Source organism: Lithobates pipiens, unplaced genomic scaffold (genome assembly GCF_037356315.1).
Source record: "Lithobates pipiens isolate NorthernLeopardFrog02 unplaced genomic scaffold, aLitPip1_a1.2 Scaffold_37, whole genome shotgun sequence".
Lineage (NCBI taxonomy): Eukaryota > Metazoa > Chordata > Amphibia > Anura > Ranidae > Lithobates > Lithobates pipiens.
In genome coordinates this window covers 6,501,555-6,523,410 of record NW_027507825.1, presented here as the reverse complement: position 1 = coordinate 6,523,410, position 21,856 = coordinate 6,501,555, and the positions used below count along the sequence as shown (strand labels likewise).

At 41.2% G+C, this 21,856-nt stretch overlaps 1 protein-coding gene across 1 annotated transcript; it reads right to left on the bottom strand.

Moving 5' to 3' along the window:
• Nucleotides 1-3,441: 3,441 nt before the first annotated feature.
• LOC143956510 (alpha-1-antiproteinase-like) lies at nucleotides 3,442-21,200 on the bottom strand. Its single transcript, XM_077466711.1, has 5 exons — nucleotides 21,048-21,200; nucleotides 10,954-11,702; nucleotides 8,479-8,740; nucleotides 5,935-6,082; nucleotides 3,442-3,684 (listed from the first exon to the last, which is right to left on the bottom strand). The coding sequence occupies exons 2-5, from the start codon at nucleotides 11,696-11,698 to the stop codon at nucleotides 3,496-3,498; spliced, it is 1,344 nt and encodes a 447-aa protein (XP_077322837.1). The 5' UTR covers nucleotides 11,699-11,702; nucleotides 21,048-21,200; the 3' UTR covers nucleotides 3,442-3,495.
• Nucleotides 21,201-21,856: the final 656 nt, after the last annotated feature.

Below are 21,856 nucleotides of genomic sequence, written 5' to 3'. Positions count from 1 at the left end.
TTCCTTCTCCTGCTTCTCCCTGTGCCTGCGTGGGTTTCCTCCAGGTACTCTGGTTTGCTCCCACAATCCAAAGACATACAGGTATGTTAATTGGTGGCCTCCTGTGGACTCACTCTCCCAGGTCTAGCGGACGGAAAGGAGGTGGTGTTGGAATCCTCCTATCCCCTCAAAGTACATTTCAGGTTCTTCATCCACCCCCCTCTCTGTCCCTCTCCTCATTTGAAGCTCACCGTATTTGTCTATTTTCTCCAGTTTCATTGAAAATTGCTGTGATCTATCGGCCCCCTGGACCGGTATCAAACTTTCTTGATGACTTCTATGCCTGGCTAGCCTACTTTCTCTCTTCTGAAATTACTACAATCATTCTTGGTGACGTTAACATCCCTGTTGATCTTAATACTCCTGCTACTTCTAAGCTGCTTCTAAGCTTCTAAGCCTAACCTCCTCTTTTGACCTAAAACAATGGACAAATGCTTCTACTCACTCTGTTGGCAACTGCCTTGACCTCATATTCTCCTACCTATGCACTCCACAGACCCTCTCCAATATTCCCTTTCCTCTCTCTGATCACCACCTTATTAGTTTCACTCACTCCTTCTCTGCCTCCTCCTTGCCTTCCAACTACCAAATCATTACCCGTAGAAACCTTCGCCATCTTAACCCTTCTCTTCTTTTTTCTGCTACAGATTCTCTCTATGACAAAATCTCATCCCTGTCCTGCCCCAACTTGGCCACCCACCCAGGATACCTTCACCCCCCCCCCCCCCCCACACTATGCACAGAATCAGGCCCCAACCGCTACAACCCTGGCAGACAATATCAGAAGCCTCAAAATTCGTAGCCGCGCTCTTGAGCCTCAGTGGTGTAAAACTGACAGCAAGATTTCAGCCAATATAAATCCCCTCCAAAAATACCATTCCTGCCTCCACACTGCCAAACAGACCTACTTTATCACTCTCATTAACACCCTCTCACGCAGTCCCCATTAACTCTTTTCTACCTTTACCACTCTACATCGTCCTCCATTACCTCCACCCACTAACGTACTCTCTTATTGCTAACCACTTTAAAAATAAGATTGAGATCTCCACTCTACAGATATCTTCCTCGTTTTACACTCCTTGTCCTCCTGCACAATCAATACTTCCCTCTTTTAACCCAGCTACTATAGAGGAAGTCACTAAACTTTTTTCTAATGCCCACCTAACACCCTGCCCCCTGGACCCTGTTCCTTCATTCCTTCTCAAATACTATGGTCACCATCTGACTCTATCCTACACTCCTTAACTCAACTTGGGTGGCACAGTGGTGTAGTGGGTAGCACTCTCACCTAGCAGTAACAAGGGTTGCTGGTTTGAATCCCAACCACGACACTACCTACCTGGAGTTTGCATGTTCTCCCTGTGCCTGTGTGGGTTTCCTCCAGGTACTCTGGTTTGCTCCCACAATCCAAAGACATACAGGTATGTTAATTGGCTTCTGTCCAAAATTGGCCCTAGTATATGAATGGGGACTTTTGATTGTGGGTACTTGAGGTTAGGGACCAATGTGAGTGTGCAATGTACAGGGATAGGGACAATTGTAGACGCTCACTCAGGTTGAACTGGATGGACTGGTGTCTTTATTCAACCTTACTAACTATGTAACTCATATCGTCAACCTCTCACTCTCTACTGACATCTTCCCCAACCCTCTAAACATGCTTTGTGAAGAGCCTGCAGAGGAGAAACAACACTGAATTACCACTGTCACTCCCATACCAAAAAAGGCCTCACTAGACCCCAGTAATCTTAACAACCTAAGACCCATCTCTTACCTTTTGCCTCCAAACTCCTTGAACGTTTAGTCTGCACCTCATTGAGAATAATCTTCTTGATCCCCTTCAGTCTGGATTTCACCCACAGCATTCCACAGAAATTGCCCTCCTAAAACTCACAAACGACTTACCAACAGCCAAAACCAACGGTCATTATTTCGTACTCTTACTCTTGGACCTTTACGCTGAGCTCTTAATATTTCGTCCCCCCACGTTCCCCTTCTCCCCTAACTTCTCTGTCAAGATCAATGGCACATCTGTGAGTTTATCCCCACATGCCAGGGTGCTCGGGGTAACTTTAGACTCTGAAATGTCCTTTCAGGCCTACATACAATTCCTGTCCAAATCATGGCGCCTTATGCCGCGTACACACGAGCGGACTGTATGGCGTACTTAGTTCGTCATACAATCCGACGGACAGTCTGTCGTACTTTCGACTGAACGGACTTGACCACACACGGATGCACAAACAGTCCGTCGAAAGCTTGCGCGATGACGTGTACAGCACGTACGACGGGACTAGAAATAGGAAGTCCAATACACAGCAATGCAACCTTCCGCCATGTAAATCCTTTCTGGGCATGCGCCATTCTTAGTCCGTCGAACTAGCATACTGACGAGCAGATTGTCCGCTGAAACCAAAGTACGACGGACAGAATTTTGAAAAATCCGAAATACTTAGTACTCCAGACTGCACGCTGAAAAAGTCCACTGAAGCCCACACATGAGCGGACTGTCCGCTGAAATGTGTTTCGACGGACTAAGTACGCCATACAATCCGCCCGTGTGTACGTGGCATTAGCCTCCACAACATTTCCAGAATACACCCTTTTTTAACTAATGACACCACCAAGCTTCTAATTCACTCCCTGGTTATCTCTCACCTCCATTACTGCAACTCCCTCCTCATTGGATTACCTTTACATAGACTATCCCCCCTTCAGTCCATAATGAATGCTGCTGCAAGACTCATCCACCTTACCAACCATTCAGTGTCTTCCACTCCTCTCTGTCAATCCCTCCACTGGCTTCCACTCACCAATAAAATTCAAAGTACTAACAATAATTTACAAAGCCATCCATAACTCTGCCCCCAGCTACATCACTAACCTAGTCCCAAAATACCAATCAGGCCGCTCTCTTCGGTCATCCCAAGACCTCCTCCTCTTTAGCTCCTTTGTCACCTCCTCCCCAATGCTCGCCTCCAGGATTTCTCCAGAGCTTCTCCCATCCTTTGGAACTCCCTACCCCAATCTGTCCGACTGTCCCCCAATCTATCCATCTTTAGACGATCCCTGAAAACCCTTCTCCTTAAAGAAGCCTATCCTACACTGTTGTACTTTCTCCATCCCCCCACAGCTATTACCTTTTGTATCAATTGGCCTTTCCTTTTTAGATTGTAAGCTCTAACGAGCAGGGCTCTCTGATTCCTCTTGTACCAAATTGTAATGTAACTGTAATGTCTGCCCTCATGTGGTAAAGCGCTGCGCAAACTGTTGGCGCTATAGAAAACCTGTATAATAATAATAATAATAATAATAATATTGCACAGGGCTATAATGCAAAAATAAAACTTGCCCTAAAGACTGTCCACAAAATACTGCACATAAAGGAGTCAAGAAATGTTCAACCAAAGAATAATCTTTATTAAAAACACAGGTAAGAACACGTACAGAAAATTATTTTGCTGGGTTTACAACTTTACCCAAGAAGAGAATACTTTTGGTTTCGTGGCTATAAATACTTAATAAGAATGGACGATCAAAAGCAATCTGCAGGGGAAGTCTCATTGGAACGGCCTCCAGTACAGTGGTCCCAGCAGCCTCCGTCCCCTTCTCATCTACATTTATCTTAGCTTTGTGAAGAGCCTGCAGAGGAGAAACAACACTGAATTACCATCTAGTTTGTATGGAGATTTACTTATGCAAAGTATATTTCTGGGGAAAACATTTGCAATACATACTCTGTAATATATGTGCACAATTCCCCATGTTTTATCCCTTTTAAAATGCTGCTTATTGATCTGCAAGAAATCCAGTGACCTCACAACTTCCTGTTTGAGCTGACCACACGGAGCCTTTGCTGTGCTGAAATCTGAAGTGATGTCAGCTCTGGCTGAGCTTTCCCTGCTAGACTACATAATACTTCCTCCTCTCCTCTTGTCCACGTAGCACCCCCTCTGACACCCCATAGACAGGATAACATTTCTAGGGGCCAGCATTTCACCTCAGGGCTGAATCCATGGCTAAAACGTGTGGACTAAGAAATCCAGATCAATGTCCAGCTTCACAGTGTCAGAACTTTTAAGCTGATCCAGCAACATGGTAAGCACGTTCCCAAATTTCAGTTCGTCCTCCAAGTGAGTCACTGGGCCCTTCTGAGAGACCAGACTTCTTCCAGGCTCTCTCCAGCAAGGGGCCTCCCCTGGGTCTCCTTCTTGGTACAGCTTCCTCTAGACCAGGCAGGGCAGCTTCAGGACCACTTCAGAACACATTAGGCCCCAAACCCTAACAGCAGAGCTCCATCCAGCAGCATCTCCCTAGGCCTGCCCCAATATATTTATATCCTTCTCCAGCATGCACCAGTGGCAAAACCCTCCTACTGGATTGGCTGTAAAAATATAAATAGTCATAACTTGTAATAAGTTGTGTTGTGAAATATCATGCTATGGCCAGTGATACCAGTGACATCTACTGTCCACAGTGAAAAACCACAAGCCAATTTCACCACTTCAGGACCGCCACACACCCATATACCTGCTGAATTTGAAGAGGAATATTGTTGTTATGGCAGCAGCTAGCTGCCATAACCCCAGTATCCTCTTCTTCGGGCAGCGGTCCAGTTTCCGATAATTGTGGTCTCTGCAGCAGATTCGTCACAAGATCCCTTTTATCGGCAGGTGGAGAGGGGCACCCCCTCCTGCCGTGCTCCGGAGCCGTCGGCAGCAGCAGCGGAGGCAATCGGATCCTCTTCTTTGTTGGGTATGGAGATGAGTGAGGGGAAGATGGCCTCCACCTGTCTCCATACCATTGCAGGGTGGAAGCGACATCAAAACATTACTTCCGCCCATAGCTCGTAAAGGGCCATTTTTTTTTTTTAATTACACATTTTGTCTTTTTTTATTGCATTTTAGTGTAAATATGAGATGTGAGGTCTTTTTGACCCCAGATCTCATATTTAAGAGGTCATGTCATGCTTTTTTTTTGTATTACAAGGGATGTTTACATTCCTTGTAATAGGAATAAAAGTGACACATATTTTTTTTAAAAAGAACAGTGTAAAAATAAAAGGTAAAATAAATAAGAATTAATTTTTCTAAATGCGCCCCATCCCGACAAGCTCACGTGCAGAAGCGAACGCATACGTGAGCAGCGCTCGCATATGAAAACGGTGTTCAAACCACACATGTGAGGTATCGCCGCGATCGGTAGAGCGAGAGCAATAATTCTAGCCCTAGACCACCTCTGGAACTCAAAACATGCAACCTGTAGAATTTTTTAAACGTTGCCTACGGAGATTTTTAAGGGTAAAAGTTTATAGCCATTCCATGAGCGGGCGGAATTTTGAAGCGTGACATGTTGAGTATCAATTTACTCGGCGTAACATTATCTTTCACAATATAAAAAAAATTGGGCTAACTTTACTGTTGTCTTATTTTTTAATTTAAAAAAAACGCTTGCAAGACTGCTTTGCAAATACGGTGTGACAGAAAGTACTGCAACGACCACCATTTTATTCTCTAGGGTGTTAGAAAAAAATGTATAATGTTTTGGAGTTCTAAGTAATTGTCTAGCAAAAAAAACAAAACAGTTTTTAACTTGTAAACAACAAATCTCAAAAAAAGGCTCAGGCCTTAAGTGGTTACGCTTAAAGTGATGTTATTTGTAAATAACAAACATGTCATACTTACCTGCTCTGTGTAATGGTTTTGCACAGAGTAGCCCCGATCCTCCTCTTCTTGGGTCCTTTCTGCCGCTCCTGACCCCTCCCTCATGTCAATTTCCGAATTTAGGTAGACCATTGCTCTTATCTTATTTTGTCGTCAATGATCTCACTCTTCACCCTCCACTAAATTTATATCCAAAAAAAACTATAAACATAAAACAATAACTATTCACCTGTGAAATTTTCAGATCAGGAGCCCCAGTGATTCTAGAAAGATCCGCGCTGCTGGTAAACACATCAACTATTCCCAATTTAGGTAGAACTTCTTTTAGGTCAAAAGAGCCAGAAACAGAAAACTTGGGGATTCTCAAATCTACAAGGCTGTTGGAAGGTAGAAGAAACAGGTGGGGGGTTAACAGGAAATACAATTTATTACTTTGACAACATGAGAATACGTGCAAATGAAAAAAATTATGAAATAACAGTGTTATGTTTTTTTTCCGGGCTGAACAATGCCCAGCAGCTTGCAGATATAGAGTCATCACTAGCCCTTCCCTGGAAAAATAAGTAGGTAGTAGATGAACAATTTAACAGAATAGGGTCCTAAGGAGCTGGGTACGAGGAACAAGTATCCCAGAAAAGAGTGTCGTGAGGAGCAGAGCATCCCCTTAATCCCTCTACTCAGCATGTTCTTTGCATGTTTTTGGCAGGAGATCTAGTCTCGAGAGCATGCATATTAGAGGGACACTGAAGATACTTTCCTTGGTGGCTGCTGGTATTTGTTGCAGATGGTCTTCTCAGCCATATAGAGGAAGAAAGCAAAGAAAGAAGGACTGCGTGAACTATGCAGATGTAATGGTAACTGTATACAGGAAGCCATTGAACATTGCGGATAGGAAGCAAGAGGTGCCCATCTAAAAAAAGACAGCTATAAAGGGGAATGAAGACTGAGAAGAAGAGCGGACAGAAGATGGAACATGCTCGCTGAAGCTGTAAATCTAAATTGGAGAAGGATGCCTCCAGTCCAGCCATTCTCAACCTTTTTAGAATTACCCTTGAAATAATATTCAGCTATCGGAGGGAACCCCTGCCAAAACCAATTCATTGGGGGTCAGAGGGGAAAAATGTCCAATATATTGTTGTCTTTAATGTGGTGGTAGATCGTGGACTGAAGGATCTGAGGAGCTGACCAGGGAGTTTCCATCGAAAAGGGAAAAGAGAAGGAGACAGGAGAGCATTTACAGCTGTTGAGGCTGCAGTCACCAAACTATGGAGGAACATGTGGCCTTCCTAGTGATGGAGAAAACCTGTCGCCATACAGGGTCAGTGTGGGTGCTCTCTCTATGCCTCTGGTATTCCCATCCTGGGTGCTCTGTGGGAATTCTCTGATTAGCTCTGTATATGCAGTTACCAGTGGCGGCTGGTGCTCATTATTTTGGAGTGGGGGTGGCAAACCAATGCCAAGCTACTGCGGGAGACTAATGCCGCATACACACGTTCCGACCGTGTGTGGGCTGTGGCAGACTTTTTCTTCCCAAAAGTCCGGCAGACTTTGAAAGAAGAGTTGACTCAAAATTGTCCACCGTACTCAGCCTTCTGACAATCCGCTCATCTGTGTGCTAGTCCACCGAACTTTTCAAAGGAACAGACTTGTCCACACACGGAGTATCATTTTGACACCTTGCTGTAAATGGGAAGGGGTACGATGTACTCCATACTCATTCACATAGGGTGGGGGGCCGGGATCTGGGGGCCCCCTTATTAAAAGGGGCTCCCAGATTCCGATAACGGATGTCTGTTCATTTGAAAAGTCCGGCGGACCTCTGCCAAAAGTCCGGCGGATTGTCCGCCGGACCTAGTCCACCTAGTCAGCCGGAAAAGTCAGTTTGTGTGTGGGCAAGTCTGCTCATTCAAAAAGTCCAGATGGTCCGCCGGACTAAGTCCGCTGGATAGTCTGATCGTGTGTACGTGCCATAACAGGAATGCGGCAGTGATCAGAAGCCTTCTTACCTTAGGAAGGAGGCAGATCAGGCAGACATGGATCCAGGCTGCAGCTCTCTTGCTTATCCTCCAGGCCAAACAGGAAGTAGGACCCTGACTGAGACCCGATTGGCCAAGAGTCCTAAGACTCCCAGGCCAATTGGGTCCCAAGAACTGCTTCCTGATTGGCTGGGAGGAGAATCAGGAAGACAATAGTTAATATTAATTTGCTATTGTCACACAAGTGAGTGGATTAGCACATAGATTAGGGGCCTGGAAGCATGAATAGGGGGGTTGGTGTCCGTGCACCCTCTATGGATGGACAACACTGGAAGTTACATTCATCGCACATGGTTGTGGGGGAGCCCCATAGACTTGCATGCAACATGCTGTTTAATTTTTGCCATGGCATGTGTGCAGCCCTGAGTAGCTGCATGTCAGTGTTCAGGTTAGTGGTGAGGGAGCAGTAAAACCGTGACTCAACCACCTGGTTTTACCACTCCCTGGCCAACTTGTGTGAGCAAACTCATACAGCTAAAAAGATTTTTGGTGTTCTGCAGTTGGCTCTGCTAAGTGGTGTGGGCCCTGTAACTATGTAGGCACCATCAGATAGGAGATCTATCAGCCACAACTCAAAGAACCCCTAGCAACTTCTGGACAAACCCTAAGGTTCCATGGAACCCTGGTTGAGAATGGCTGCTCCAGTCCTTCTGATTGAAAACAGGAATTTCTTTTTTTTATATGCCATATAGAGAGGAAGATATCTATTGAACAATTTCAAGAAAATGTGCTCTTACTCTTCACTGATGGACTTTTTAAATTTCTTCACTAGACCCTTCCAGTTAGCTTCAACTTCTTCCAGTTTGCCTTCATTGGGGAGGATGAATAATGCAGAGGCATTCCCTTTGTAGGGGAGGGCTACGAATGTGGCATCCTCCAAGACCACAACCTTGTAATAGCCAGTCCTAGAGAGGAAAGGTACCTTCACAGTCTCGTCCTTACTCACGTGAAAATCTTCTTCTTGGGTAAATCTCTCATCAAAAGGGTTTTCCCATTTTCCTACCAATGAATGAATCATAAGATAAATATATATTTGGAAAAAAATAATTAGTTAGTTATTCACATTTTTTAAAAGCAATTGTCATGGCAGAAACCTATATACTGAAAAGGAGGCTTTTGTAGGTTTCTAGGACAGTTGGAAGAGTGATGTTTCATTCCATTTACCATCTCTTGTTGTCCATGGGGCAGAAAGTAATGGGAAATATAAAATGATGAGCGTCTATAATCGTATGATGCCCATTCATGGACTACAGTCTCCAGCTCCTCTGTGAATGAGGCCTAAGGGCCTATCGCCTGAAGGTGGGGCTACTTCTGAGTCAATAATGATGTACAGGTGGGCCCCAGATTCTCTGTGAATGAGGCCTAAGGGTCCATCTCCTGAAGATGGTTCTATTTCTGGGCCAATAATGATGCACATGTGGGCCCCAGCTCCTCTGTGAATAAGGCCTAAGGGTTCATCTCCTGAAGGTGGAGCTACTTCTGGTCTAATAATGATGCACAGATGAGTCCCAACTACTCTATGAATGAGGCCTAAGGGTCCATCTTCTGAGGGTGGAGCTACTTCTGGGCCAATAAGGATGCACAGGTGGGCCCCAGCTCCTCTGTGAATGAGACCTCAGAGTTCATCTCCTGAAGGTGGAGCTACTTCTGGGCCCCAGATTCTCTGTGATTGAGGCCTAAGGGTCTATCTCCTGAAGGTGGAGCTACTTCTGGGACAATAATGACTCACAGGTGGGCCCCAACTCCCCTGTGAATGAGGATTAAGGGCCTATCTCCTGAAGGCGGAGCTACTTCTGGTCCAATAATGATGCACAAGTGGGCCCCACCTCCTCTGTGATTGAGGCCTAAGGGCCTACCTCCTGAAGGTGGAGCTACTTCTAAGCCAATAATGATGAACAAGTAGGTTCTACTTTGGAATTAGCACTGGGGATTCTCAAACATAAGCTACTAGCTCTGAAGTAGAGGGTATACTCCTTGAAATGCAATTGGGGCCGCTCATCCACACATCTGTCAAATTTGGATGGGCGTCTGTAATCGTATAGCCCAATCATGGACTACAGACCCCAGCTCCTCTGTAAATGAAGCCTAAGGGCCTATCTCCTGAAGGTGGTGCTACTTTTGGTCCAATAATGATGTACAGGTGGGCCCTAGGTCCTCTGTGAATGAGGTCCTCTGTGAATCTCCTGAAAGTGGAGCTACTTCTAAGCCAATAATGATGCACCAGCTTCTCTGTCAATGAGGCCTGAAGGTGGTTTTACTTCTGGGCCAATAATAATGAACAGGTGGGCCCTAGCTCCTCTGTGAATAAGACCTAAGGGACCTACCTCCTGAAGGTGATTCTACTTCTGTGCCAATAATGATGCATAGGTAAGCCTCAGCTCCTCTGTGAATGAGGATTAAGGGCCTATCTCCTGAAGGTAGAGCTACTTCTGAGCCAATAATAATGCACAGGTTGGCACTAGCTCCTCTGTGAATAAGGGCCTATCTCCTGAAGGTGTAGCTACTTCTGGACCAATATTGATGCACAGGTGGGCCCCAGCTTCTCTGTGAATGAGGCCTGAAGGTGGTTTTACTTCTGGGCCAATATTAATGCACAAGTGGGTCCTAGCTCCTCTGTGAATAAAGCCTAAGGACCTACCTCCTGAAGGTGGTTCTACTTCTGGGACAATAATCATGCACAGGTAAGCCCCAGCTCTTCTGTGAATGAGGCCTAAGGGTCCATCTCCTAAAGGTGGAGCTACTTCTGGGCCAATAATGATGCACAGGTGGGTTCTACCTTGGAATTAGCGCAATGGATTTTCTAACATAAGCAGTCCCATAAAGAATTGAAAGTTGTAAACTTCTGTCTCTCTCTTCTTGTTAATATTGAGCCTAGGCCTGGTCAGTGGTCAAGAAGTTATTTGTATTTTAGGCGTTAAACAAGAGGGAAAAAGGCTTCAAGAGCAACATATTCTCTACATTATGAAATGGGCCACGTTGGAGGGTTTGACACAACTTAATGGGGTCAAGTAAAAGTTAGGACAACATTAGATGGAAGTCCTGGATCTTTACATCCTGACAGATGCTATTTACACCCCCTAAAGCTGATCTTATACCACATTCATAAGGGCTACTTATTCTTTTTTTAATTGTGGCATTTTAGCAAGGGAGAGGGGCTTGCTGGGAATGCAAGGTTTTAATTTTTCTCATTTAACTTATTCCTAAAGACTTACCTCTAAAAAAAATAAAGTTGACCAGAACAAAGACTGCATCCTTGTCTACACTGCTCAGCACATCAACAATCTTGCCATTTGTTTCCTTTTCAACATAGCTGTTGATTTGTTTCTTGGCCTCTTCAGAATTGGAAAAGTCTACAGTGAAGGCTTCGGAATCGTAGATGTTCTTGGCATTGTCGAGAAAGTCCTCAAGGAATTTCCATTTCTGACTTAAGAAAAGGCCGTTTCCACTGTCAAGCTGAAGCTCGCTATCATCATCGTTGAACACTTCCAGCAGATGGTGGAAGCCATCATGAATGTCTTTCTCGGGAATCTCAGAGGTGTTGAAGCCAAGGCCTTCTATGATCTGGTCATGAGTTTTGGCCTTGGCACCAAGGGATAGAAAAGCCAATGCTACAGATATACTTATTGGGGACAGGACAATGTTTTCTGATGGATGGTCTGCTGCTACCTGCCTATAGAGGTCAAATGCAAATTTGGAATTGCTAGTTGCTAATTTGTGGCAGGCCAATGTTTCATTGCCATGGTGATGGTGTCTATGGTTGTGGTCATGGTGATGGCCATGGTGGTGGTGATGGTGGTGGCCATGGTGACGGTGACCACGGTGATGATGGTGGGGGTCACCTTTCTTCTCATGGTCATCTTTGTCGCCAGATTTATTTCCCCCACCCTTGTGGTGGTCAGCAAAGACCACTGAGTAAAGAAGAGCCACACTCAAACCCAGGAACAGTAGGACCCTCATTTTCCTTAAGAGAGAATAAAAAAAAAAAAAAATACAATGTAAATATTAAACAGCAGTTCATCTATAAGTACTATAGATAAGGAACAGATATAAGTTTGTACATGTTTAAATTTATATTTTATACCACGGTGGAGCCATTCATTGCTCTAGATCAGGGGTCTCAAACTGGTGGCCCTCCAGCTGTTGCAAAACTACAACTCCCATGAGGCATTGCAAGGCTGACAGTTACAAGCATGACTCCCACAGGCAGAGGCATGATGGGACTTGTCGTTTCTCAACAGCTGGAGGGCCTTTAGTTTGAGACCCCTGCTCTAGATCAGTGATGGCGAACCTTGGCACTCCAGATGTTTTGGAACTACATTTCCCATGATGCTCATGCACTCTGCAGTGTAGTGGAGCATCATGGGAAATGTAGTTCCAAAACATCTGGGGTGCCAAGGTTCGCCATCACTGCTCTAGATCATTCGCTTCTGTAAATTGTAGCTTGAGCATTTGAGCTCTGTAAAAAAACAGGCATTTTGGAATATAAGGTAAGAACTGACATGTAAAAAAGAAGCGAGAGCTCCATCTTCTGGCCAGATATAAGAAAAGAAAATATATGCAACATTTCACATTTGTCTTACTAATAGGGATGAGGTTTGGTTTAACAGATACCATGGGTTCAAGACAAATCCTGAGGTTTAAAAACTTGCAAATTTTATGTCAGGATTTGTCCACAATTGTATTCTGAATTCCCGCGTGTCAGAGCACAGGGGGTAGGCCAGTCCAAGCTGCTGTCTTCTTCTTAGCAAACTTTTTTTTTTTTTGCAAGGCTTCCCTTGCAAAAAAAAAGGGGGGGGGGGGTACAGGGCACAGTATTTTGAGATTTTCTCTTAGTTTGGGGAAATAATTTTTATTATCTTCTGTTGTATGACCTTTATCTTGGGTTAACCAGATGCCGATGCACATTTACTGCAGCCGGGGGTGGCCGCTCTGGGCAAAATCACATACCTGTACGTGATTCTTCCAGGTCTAGGGCGTGAACCTGCCCCCTGGCAACCCACTCCCACTGTGATTGGACACAGCGCGAGCCAATCAGCAGGTCCAGTAGGCTCGATGTCCGCCGGGACCCTGTTGATCGTTTGGGAGATAGGCAGAACAGCAATCTGTGACAAGGGGAAGGCTGTGATCCTATCTCGTGCAAACCAGGAACACGGATCTCTGCCTTCCCACAGTGCAAGCACCTCCCTCCACAGTTAGAAAGCACTCCCAGGGAACAAATGGCCCCTCGTGTTAACCCCTTCCCAGCCAGTGTCATTAGTACAGTGACAGTGTATATTTTTATTGCTGATCACTGTATTAGTGTCACTGGCCTCTAAAAATTGTCAAAAGTGTCAGGTGTCCGATTAGTCTGCTGCAATATTGCAGTCCCGCTATAAGTCCTCCATTACTAGTAAAAAAAAATAAAAATTTATAATAGAAATTCCGAAAATCTATCTAATAGTCTGTAGACGCGATAGCTTTTGCGCAAACCAATCAATAAATCAATATACACTTATTGGGATTTTTTTTTTTTTTTTTTACCAAAAACATGTAGCAGAATACATATTGGCCTAATTTGATGAAGAAATTCGATTTTGAAAAAAAAATTATTGGACATTTTTTGTAGCAGAAAGTAAAAAATATTGTTATTTGATTTTTTTTTTTTCAAAATTGTTGTTCATTTATTGTTTATAGCAAAAAAAATAAAAAACGCAGAGGTGATCAAATGCCACCGAAAGAAAGCTCTATAGGGGGGGGGGGGGACAACATCAATTTTATCTGGGCACAGCGTCGCATGACCGCCCAATTGCCAATTGTCAGTTAATGCAACAAAGTGCCGTATCGCAAAAAATGGCCTGGTCTTAAAGGGGGTAAATCTTCCGGAGCTGAAGTGTTTTTTTTTTTTTTTGGTTTTGTTTTTTTGCTGTAAGTGTCAGTTAGGAAATTGTACATTGATTCTGATGGCTAACTCTTTGGCCAATAAACCAATTTTTTTTTGTTTTTATTATTTTAAGGGTTTTTTTGTCTTTAATTTTATTTATTAATTTTTTTGTGGTTGATTTGAGATCAGCAGTCACTGTAAGCTGCTGTCTCATTCATAGCAACCCTTTTCTTGTTGCATGGCTTCCCTTAAACAAGGGTGTGGGGGCTTCTGTTTTGGGGCATGATATTTTGAGGTTTTTATTTATTTTGGGGGTATTTTGTTTTTATTGTTTGCTGCTTTTTTTTTTTTTTTTTTTTTTTTTTTTAGTTTTGGCATGTTTAAAATGCAGCATTCGCTGGTTACTAACAAACAACCCCCCCCTGTTCTTTTACCATCCCCTCTCCTTTTCCCCCCTCAACAAGACACCCTTTGTTTGAACCTGATATCTCAATGCCTAGATTTACACGTTTGGCAACTTTTGGGCATGAGGTAGCCCTTGGAGGATTTGGTTTGGTTCCCCTGACAGGCTGTCTATTACCAACACTCCATGTACCCCTTTTACTTTTAATTATGTTTAACTGATGTATTGTCGATCGACACCAAGTTACTGATTACACTATCAAGTTATAACTGATACCAAGTAACTGATTACACTATCAAGTTATAACTGATACCAAGTCATTGATTACACTATCAAGTTATAACTGATACCAAGTAACTGATTACACTATCAAGTTATAACTGATACCAAGTAATTGATTACACTATCAAGTTATAACTGATACCAAGTAATTGATTACACTATCAAGTTATAACTGATACCAAGTAATTGATTACACTATTAAGTTATAACTGATACCAAGTAACTGATTACACTATCAAGTTATGACCGATACCAAGGAATTGATTATATTGTTTTAGCTTTGATCTATCCCTTTGATACAATGTTTTCTTATATTGTGTGTCTAGTTATTCATGTGCCATGCAATATCCTACTCACTAAATTAAATGTCTCGTAGACATGTGCAATTTGTTTTATTCCAAATTAGTTATGTAACGAATTTCGACAAATTTGTTAAGTCAGGAAATATCTGAAGAAAGGAAAACCCGTTTAACGAATACTCGTAAATTTTCGAATGTTGGTAAGTTTCTAAAATTTGTAAATTCGTAAATTCGAAATTCGAAAATCCGAAATAATAACTAACTAATAATAACTTATCGATTACTAACTAATGATTTATAGGTATTGGAATTTCCCTTCAAATATCCTGCATATGAACAAGTAGTCTATCTCGAAAGCAATAGCAAATTATTAAATGCATGATCTTTATATAACATTGAAAAACAGTAAAAAACAAAAAAAATAAGAACCTCCCTTTAAATGTTCCAGGATCATTCAATTCATAAAGACACATTTTCTATATCTGCTATATAAGTATTTATATACATATTTATATATATATATATATATATATATATATATATATATATATATATAAATAACAAAACACCAGGTATATTTCAAAGACGGCCTATAATATACCTCTCAGCGCCAAACTAGGACCCTGCCACAGCTTCCAAAATTATATATATATATAGTGCATATACATATATATCAAAACAAAAAGGGTATATTTTAAAACCGGCCTATCATATACCTCTCTGCGCCAAACTAAGACCTTCACACACTCCCTCAATATATATATATATGTATATGCACCAATCTATATGGTGCACCCACATATATAAAAACAAAGATTTTACTATATGCAGATGCCTGCAATAATAATACTTATAAAACCACAGTAAACTAAATAATGACTGCTAAGTATATTAAAACCTAACAGTCCGGACAAAAATAGCAGCCGTTAAAAAGTTAACATACACATACATAAAAAAGTAATACAAACAATTCATCAAGATAAATCTGAGAATATCCGCATTAAAACAGCGCTCTGTAGAAAGTCCTTTACAGAAATAGCAATGTACGAGCAATCACTAAAAAGTTCTTAATGTGCAGATAAGGTGTCTATAGTGATCTAATCAGCATTGCACGGTGATCAAAGTGCTGTCGACCTTTCTTCCACCATAAACCGGGAGTGCGTCACCACATGCGATGCGTACCCCCTAGGGGGTTAAACTCACCAGACACTGCTGAAAACACAAGCCTTAAGGAGTAGTCACTTCCTTGAGTATGGTAATATATCACCTTAGCGTTGCAGTTCCAAACAGTCCTCCAAGTTTGTCATAAAAATAAAACAAAGTGTGCACATAGCATAATACTGTTTTATTTTTTAAAAGATTCGCACAAAATAATAAAATCACCCATTTAAATATCTGCGTACATTGTTTAAAACATCATCAGCATTTCAAAATTGTGTACTTCACCGATTATTCAGATCCCCGAGCCATCCACAAGTGTTCCTCTGTGTACACTGTGCATCACTTCCTGGTCTGTGGTCAGCGGTGGAGCGCACACCTCACTTCCGGTAGCGTCGTGTAGGCCACGCCCTGACGCGTTTCGTCACTTCCGACTTCAACAGAGGGCGTGGCTACACGACGCCGACGGCCAATATATATTCAACAGTCTCACACCCTGTCAACCAATCACGTAGCCCTGCACTATCCAGCCCACATGACGCTGCACATCGTCATGGTAACCGGACGCGGCCAGCTCGGTTCTCAATACAGGGGAGAGATAATTGAATGAACACAAACGATCGCCGAACTACTGGCGACCTCCTTAGCAGAACAGGCAAAATGAACATTACGCCAAAAACAATACATGAAAGAAAGAAACATAGACCTCCTAATTAAAATTACCCTTAATATACACATAAATAAAAATATAAATACAAAATTACATAGTACAGGAAGATAGTGAACTACCCATTAGATCCTCACATGATCCATGTATGTTTGTGTAATATGTGAGCAAGGACCTATATACACATACAAGGTCCATAAGCTGACTCCCTAAGAGATACATCCTATTTAGAAAAAGCTAGTGTGTATGTCATGTGCATCATCCAAAATATACCTATACTTATACATGTATATATCGCTAATGCATACACTAAATGCACCCCATATAACGCTGAAGTTATAGTGGCAATAAGCAAAGAGTTGTGAATATATACCATATATCCACCACCTCCGAGATTTTTATCTCTATGAGGTGTCATTTCGGTTGAAGGGAGCTTCTTACTAAAATAAAATCACAGGCGAGAACCGACGCAAAAACCTAAAATTATTTAAAATATATAAAAAATATATAAAAAATATTAAAAATATTCAAAATAACGTAAATATTGTGAGTCAGCACATATTTGAACATGATCCTTCTATAATAGCCTTTATAATAGTATTAGTCAACTCATGTCAAAAATTTAATCATTAGTAGTGTATCAGCCATAGAGTGATTATAATTACCAAACCACTATATGTCTATAGTATTTATATATAAAATTGGTACAGATATGCAATGATGCAAACATCAAAGACCGTACCGTGAATGTCTTCATTACTCCATACACTATATCACCTACATAAGCATCTACCTAGATACTACTTAAAGGATTACTACTTAAAACATTAAAATGTTTAAATATTAAGAGGAAGGGATCGTAAACCAGACAATTTAATAATCGCTAATGAAACAATTAATATCTAGGTCCACATTTAACCCCCATTCTTATCCTTAGAAGTCTTTTAGTCCGGCCTATATAGGTGGGTTGATCTATATAGGCCGGACTAAAAGACTTCTAAGGATAAGAATAGCGGAACATGTGGCTAATATTAAACTGGGTTTTAAGGATCATAATGTATCCCTACACTTTAAGCTTTACCATAATCAGGATCCTTCTGGACTCAGATTTTGGGGTGTAGAACATATGAAACCCTCCTGGAGAGGGGTAAATATGGTACGAGAGTTATCCAAACGTGAAACGGAATGGATATATTTGATTGACACTTTAACACCAAAGGGGTTAAATGTGGACCTAGATATTAATTGTTTCATTAGCGATTATTAAATTGTCTGGTTTACGATCCCTTCCTCTTAATATTTAAACATTTTAATGTTTTAAGTAGTAATCCTTTAAGTAGTATCTAGGTAGATGCTTATGTAGGTGATATAGTGTATGGAGTAATGAAGACATTCACGGTACGGTCTTTGATGTTTGCATCATTGCATATCTGTACCAATTTTATATATAAATACTATAGACATATAGTGGTTTGGTAATTATAATCACTCTATGGCTGATACACTACTAATGATTAAATTTTTGACATGAGTTGACTAATACTATTATAAAGGCTATTATAGAAGGATCATGTTCAAATATGTGCTGACTCACAATATTTACGTTATTTTGAATATTTTTAATATTTTTTATATATTTTTTATATATTTTAAATAATTTTAGGTTTTTGCGTCGGTTCTCGCCTGTGATTTTATTTTAGTAAGAAGCTCCCTTCAACCGAAATGACACCTCATAGAGATAAAAATCTCGGAGGTGGTGGATATATGGTATATATTCACAACTCTTTGCTTATTGCCACTATAACTTCAGCGTTATATGGGGTGCATTTAGTGTATGCATTAGCGATATATACATGTATAAGTATAGGTATATTTTGGATGATGCACATGACATACACACTAGCTTTTTCTAAATAGGATGTATCTCTTAGGGAGTCAGCTTATGGACCTTGTATGTGTATATAGGTCCTTGCTCACATATTACACAAACATACATGGATCATGTGAGGATCTAATGGGTAGTTCACTATCTTCCTGTACTATGTAATTTTGTATTTATATTTTTATTTATGTGTATATTAAGGGTAATTTTAATTAGGAGGTCTATGTTTCCTTCTTTCATGTATTGTTTTTGGCGTAATGTTCATTTTGCCTGTTCTGCTAAGGAGGTCGCCAGTAGTTCGGCGATCGTTTGTGTTCATTCAATTATCTCTCCCCTGTATTGAGAACCGAGCTGGCCGCGTCCGGTTACCATGACGATGTGCAGCGTCATGTGGGCTGGATAGTGCAGGGCTACGTGATTGGTTGACAGGGTGTGAGACTGTTGAATATATATTGGCCGTCGGCGTCGTGTAGCCACGCCCTCTGTTGAAGTCGGAAGTGACGAAACGCGTCAGGGCGTGGCCTACACGACGCTACCGGAAGTGAGGTGTGCGCTCCACCGCTGACCACAGACCAGGAAGTGATGCACAGTGTACACAGAGGAACACTTGTGGATGGCTCGGGGATCTGAATAATCGGTGAAGTACACAATTTTGAAATGCTGATGATGTTTTAAACAATGTACGCAGATATTTAAATGGGTGATTTTATTATTTTGTGCGAATCTTTTAAAAAATAAAACAGTATTATGCTATGTGCACACTTTGTTTTATTTTTATGACAAACTTGGAGGACTGTTTGGAACTGCAACGCTAAGGTGATATATTACCATACTCAAGGAAGTGACTACTCCTTAAGGCTTGTGTTTTCAGCAGTGTCTGGTGAGTTTAACCCCCTAGGGGGTACGCATCGCATGTGGTGACGCACTCCCGGTTTATGGTGGAAGAAAGGTCGACAGCACTTTGATCACCGTGCAATGCTGATTAGATCACTATAGACACCTTATCTGCACATTAAGAACTTTTTAGTGATTGCTCGTACATTGCTATTTCTGTAAAGGACTTTCTACAGAGCGCTGTTTTAATGCGGATATTCTCAGATTTATCTTGATGAATTGTTTGTATTACTTTTTTATATATACATATATATATAAACATCTATATATAAGCCTGCATATATGATAACCAATAAAACCAAAAACAAACTAGATAATAACTGCCAGGTATATTAAGACCTAGCAGCGCGGACGGTGATAGCAGCCGTTTAAAAAAATAAAGTAAAAATATAAACAAGTAATACAAGCAATTCGTCAATATCTATCTGAGAATATCCGTATTAAAACAGCGGAGGAAGTTATACACAGTGTATACAGCGGAACACTGGTGGATGGCTCTGTAATCTGAAAATCTGGTGAAGTACACATATTTGAAATGCTGGTGATGTTTTAAAAAATGTACACAGATATTTAAATGGGGTATTTTATTTGTGTTGTGCAAAACCTTCTTTTAAAAAAATAAAACGGTATTATGTGCACATTTTGTTTTATTTTTATGACAAACTTGGAGGATTGCTGGAAACAGGAATTTTGTTATACCTAAGAAAGGGACTACTCCTTAAGGCTGGTTTTATCAGCGGTGTCTGGTGAGTTTAACCCCCTATGGGGTACGCATCGCATGTGGTGAAGCACTCCCAGTTTATGGTGGAAGAAATGTTGACAGCACTTTGATCGCCTTGCAACGCTGATTTGAGCACTACAATCACCCTATCTGCACACTAAGAACTTTCTTTTTATATCTCGTACATTGTTATTTATGCAATGAGCATGGACTTTATATAATGCGCTGTTTTAATACGGATATTCTCAGATAGATATTGACGAATTGCTTGTATTGCTTGTTTATATATATATATACTATATTGCGCAAAGTATTGGGATGCCTGTGCAGGCCAGTCAAGTTCCTCCACCCCAAACTCGCTCATCCTTGTCTTTATGGACCTTGCTTTGTGCACTGGTTCACAGTCATTTTGGAACAGTAAGGGGCCATCCCCAAACTTTTCTCACAAAGTTGGGAGCGTGAAATTGTCCCTCCGCCAAATGAAATGGACATTGCTTTGTGCACTGGTCCAAATTATTTGGTGGAGGAGGGTCGTTCTTCAGGGGTTGGGCTTGGCCTCTTAGTTCCAGTGAAGAGAACTCTTAAGGTGTCAGCCTACCAAGATATTTCATCCTCCCAACTTTGTGGGAACAGTTTGGGGGACGGCCCCTTCCTGTTCCAACATGACTGCGCACCAGTGCACAAAGCAAGGTCCATAAAGACATGGATGAGTGAGTTTTGGGGTGGAGGAACTTGACTGGAACTGCACCCACTTCTGGAAGAATGATCAAACATTCCCATAGACACATCTCCTAAACCTTGTGGACGGCCTTCCCAGAAGAGGTGAAGCTGTTATAGCTGCAAAGGGCGGGCACACTCAATATTGAACCCTACTGACAAAGACTGGGATGCCATTAAAGTTCATGTGTGTAAAGCCAGACATCCCAATACTTTTGGTAATATATATATATATATATATATATATATATATATATATATATATATATATATATAATATTTATATACATTTTCATATAAATATAAATTGTTGTATAGATATATATTTTTTTTATATAAATAAATATTTTAGATATTTGCTATATAAATTGTTTGTTTTTATAGAGGGAAATCTAAAGAATTAGTAAAAAAATGTATACTTACAACAAAGCTCTGATGTCCTCAGAGAACGCTGAAATCTTTTGGCCGGACTGACCACTTATATAGGATAATGTATGTCCGGTCCTTACTATTGAGCAAGCCAAGACCTCTAACCATTAACCGGGTCACCTCTCCTCTCCTCTCCTCTGGGGGTTGAGCAAATATTGACCCAATACCTTTATTTGCCTTTGTGTTCTGCCCAAGGATGATCGTTTTTTGGACTCATCCGGTTCAAACTGAATTTCAGGCAGATCTAAAAGAAACAAATGAATTTGGATTGTAATAAATAATGAGTCATTATTGGAATTCTATGGTCGATTTATAAAAATCAGCATTTGTAACAATATGAATATTAGCTATTTCTGACAATCCTATATGAGACGACTTATTGTTGTGAGAGCTGCTTTCTGCTGGCCGTCTCCTTGCGCAACTTCCAGCATTCCCAGCATGCTTTGCAGCGTCTCCTCTGCTGCTTAGAATAGCGGCGGTAGAAAAAAAGACCAAGTGGTAGATCGAGTCTTTTAGCTTTTTATTTTTCATTTTATTTTTATTTTTATTTTATTTTATTTTATTTTATTTGTCATTTTATTTTTCATTTTAGCTTTTTTATCTTTTTTTTTTTTTTTTTTTTTTTTACTTTTTTTGTCTTTTGTATACTTCTCATTTGTATGGACTAAATAAGTGTCACAAAACCAATTCCGGACAATCATCCACCACATCCCAGAAACAAATAAAAAAAAAAAAAACCGACCATCCCGAGAGGGGCAGTGATAAAAAAAGGAGGGACTTTCAGGCTCAGTTCACACTACTTG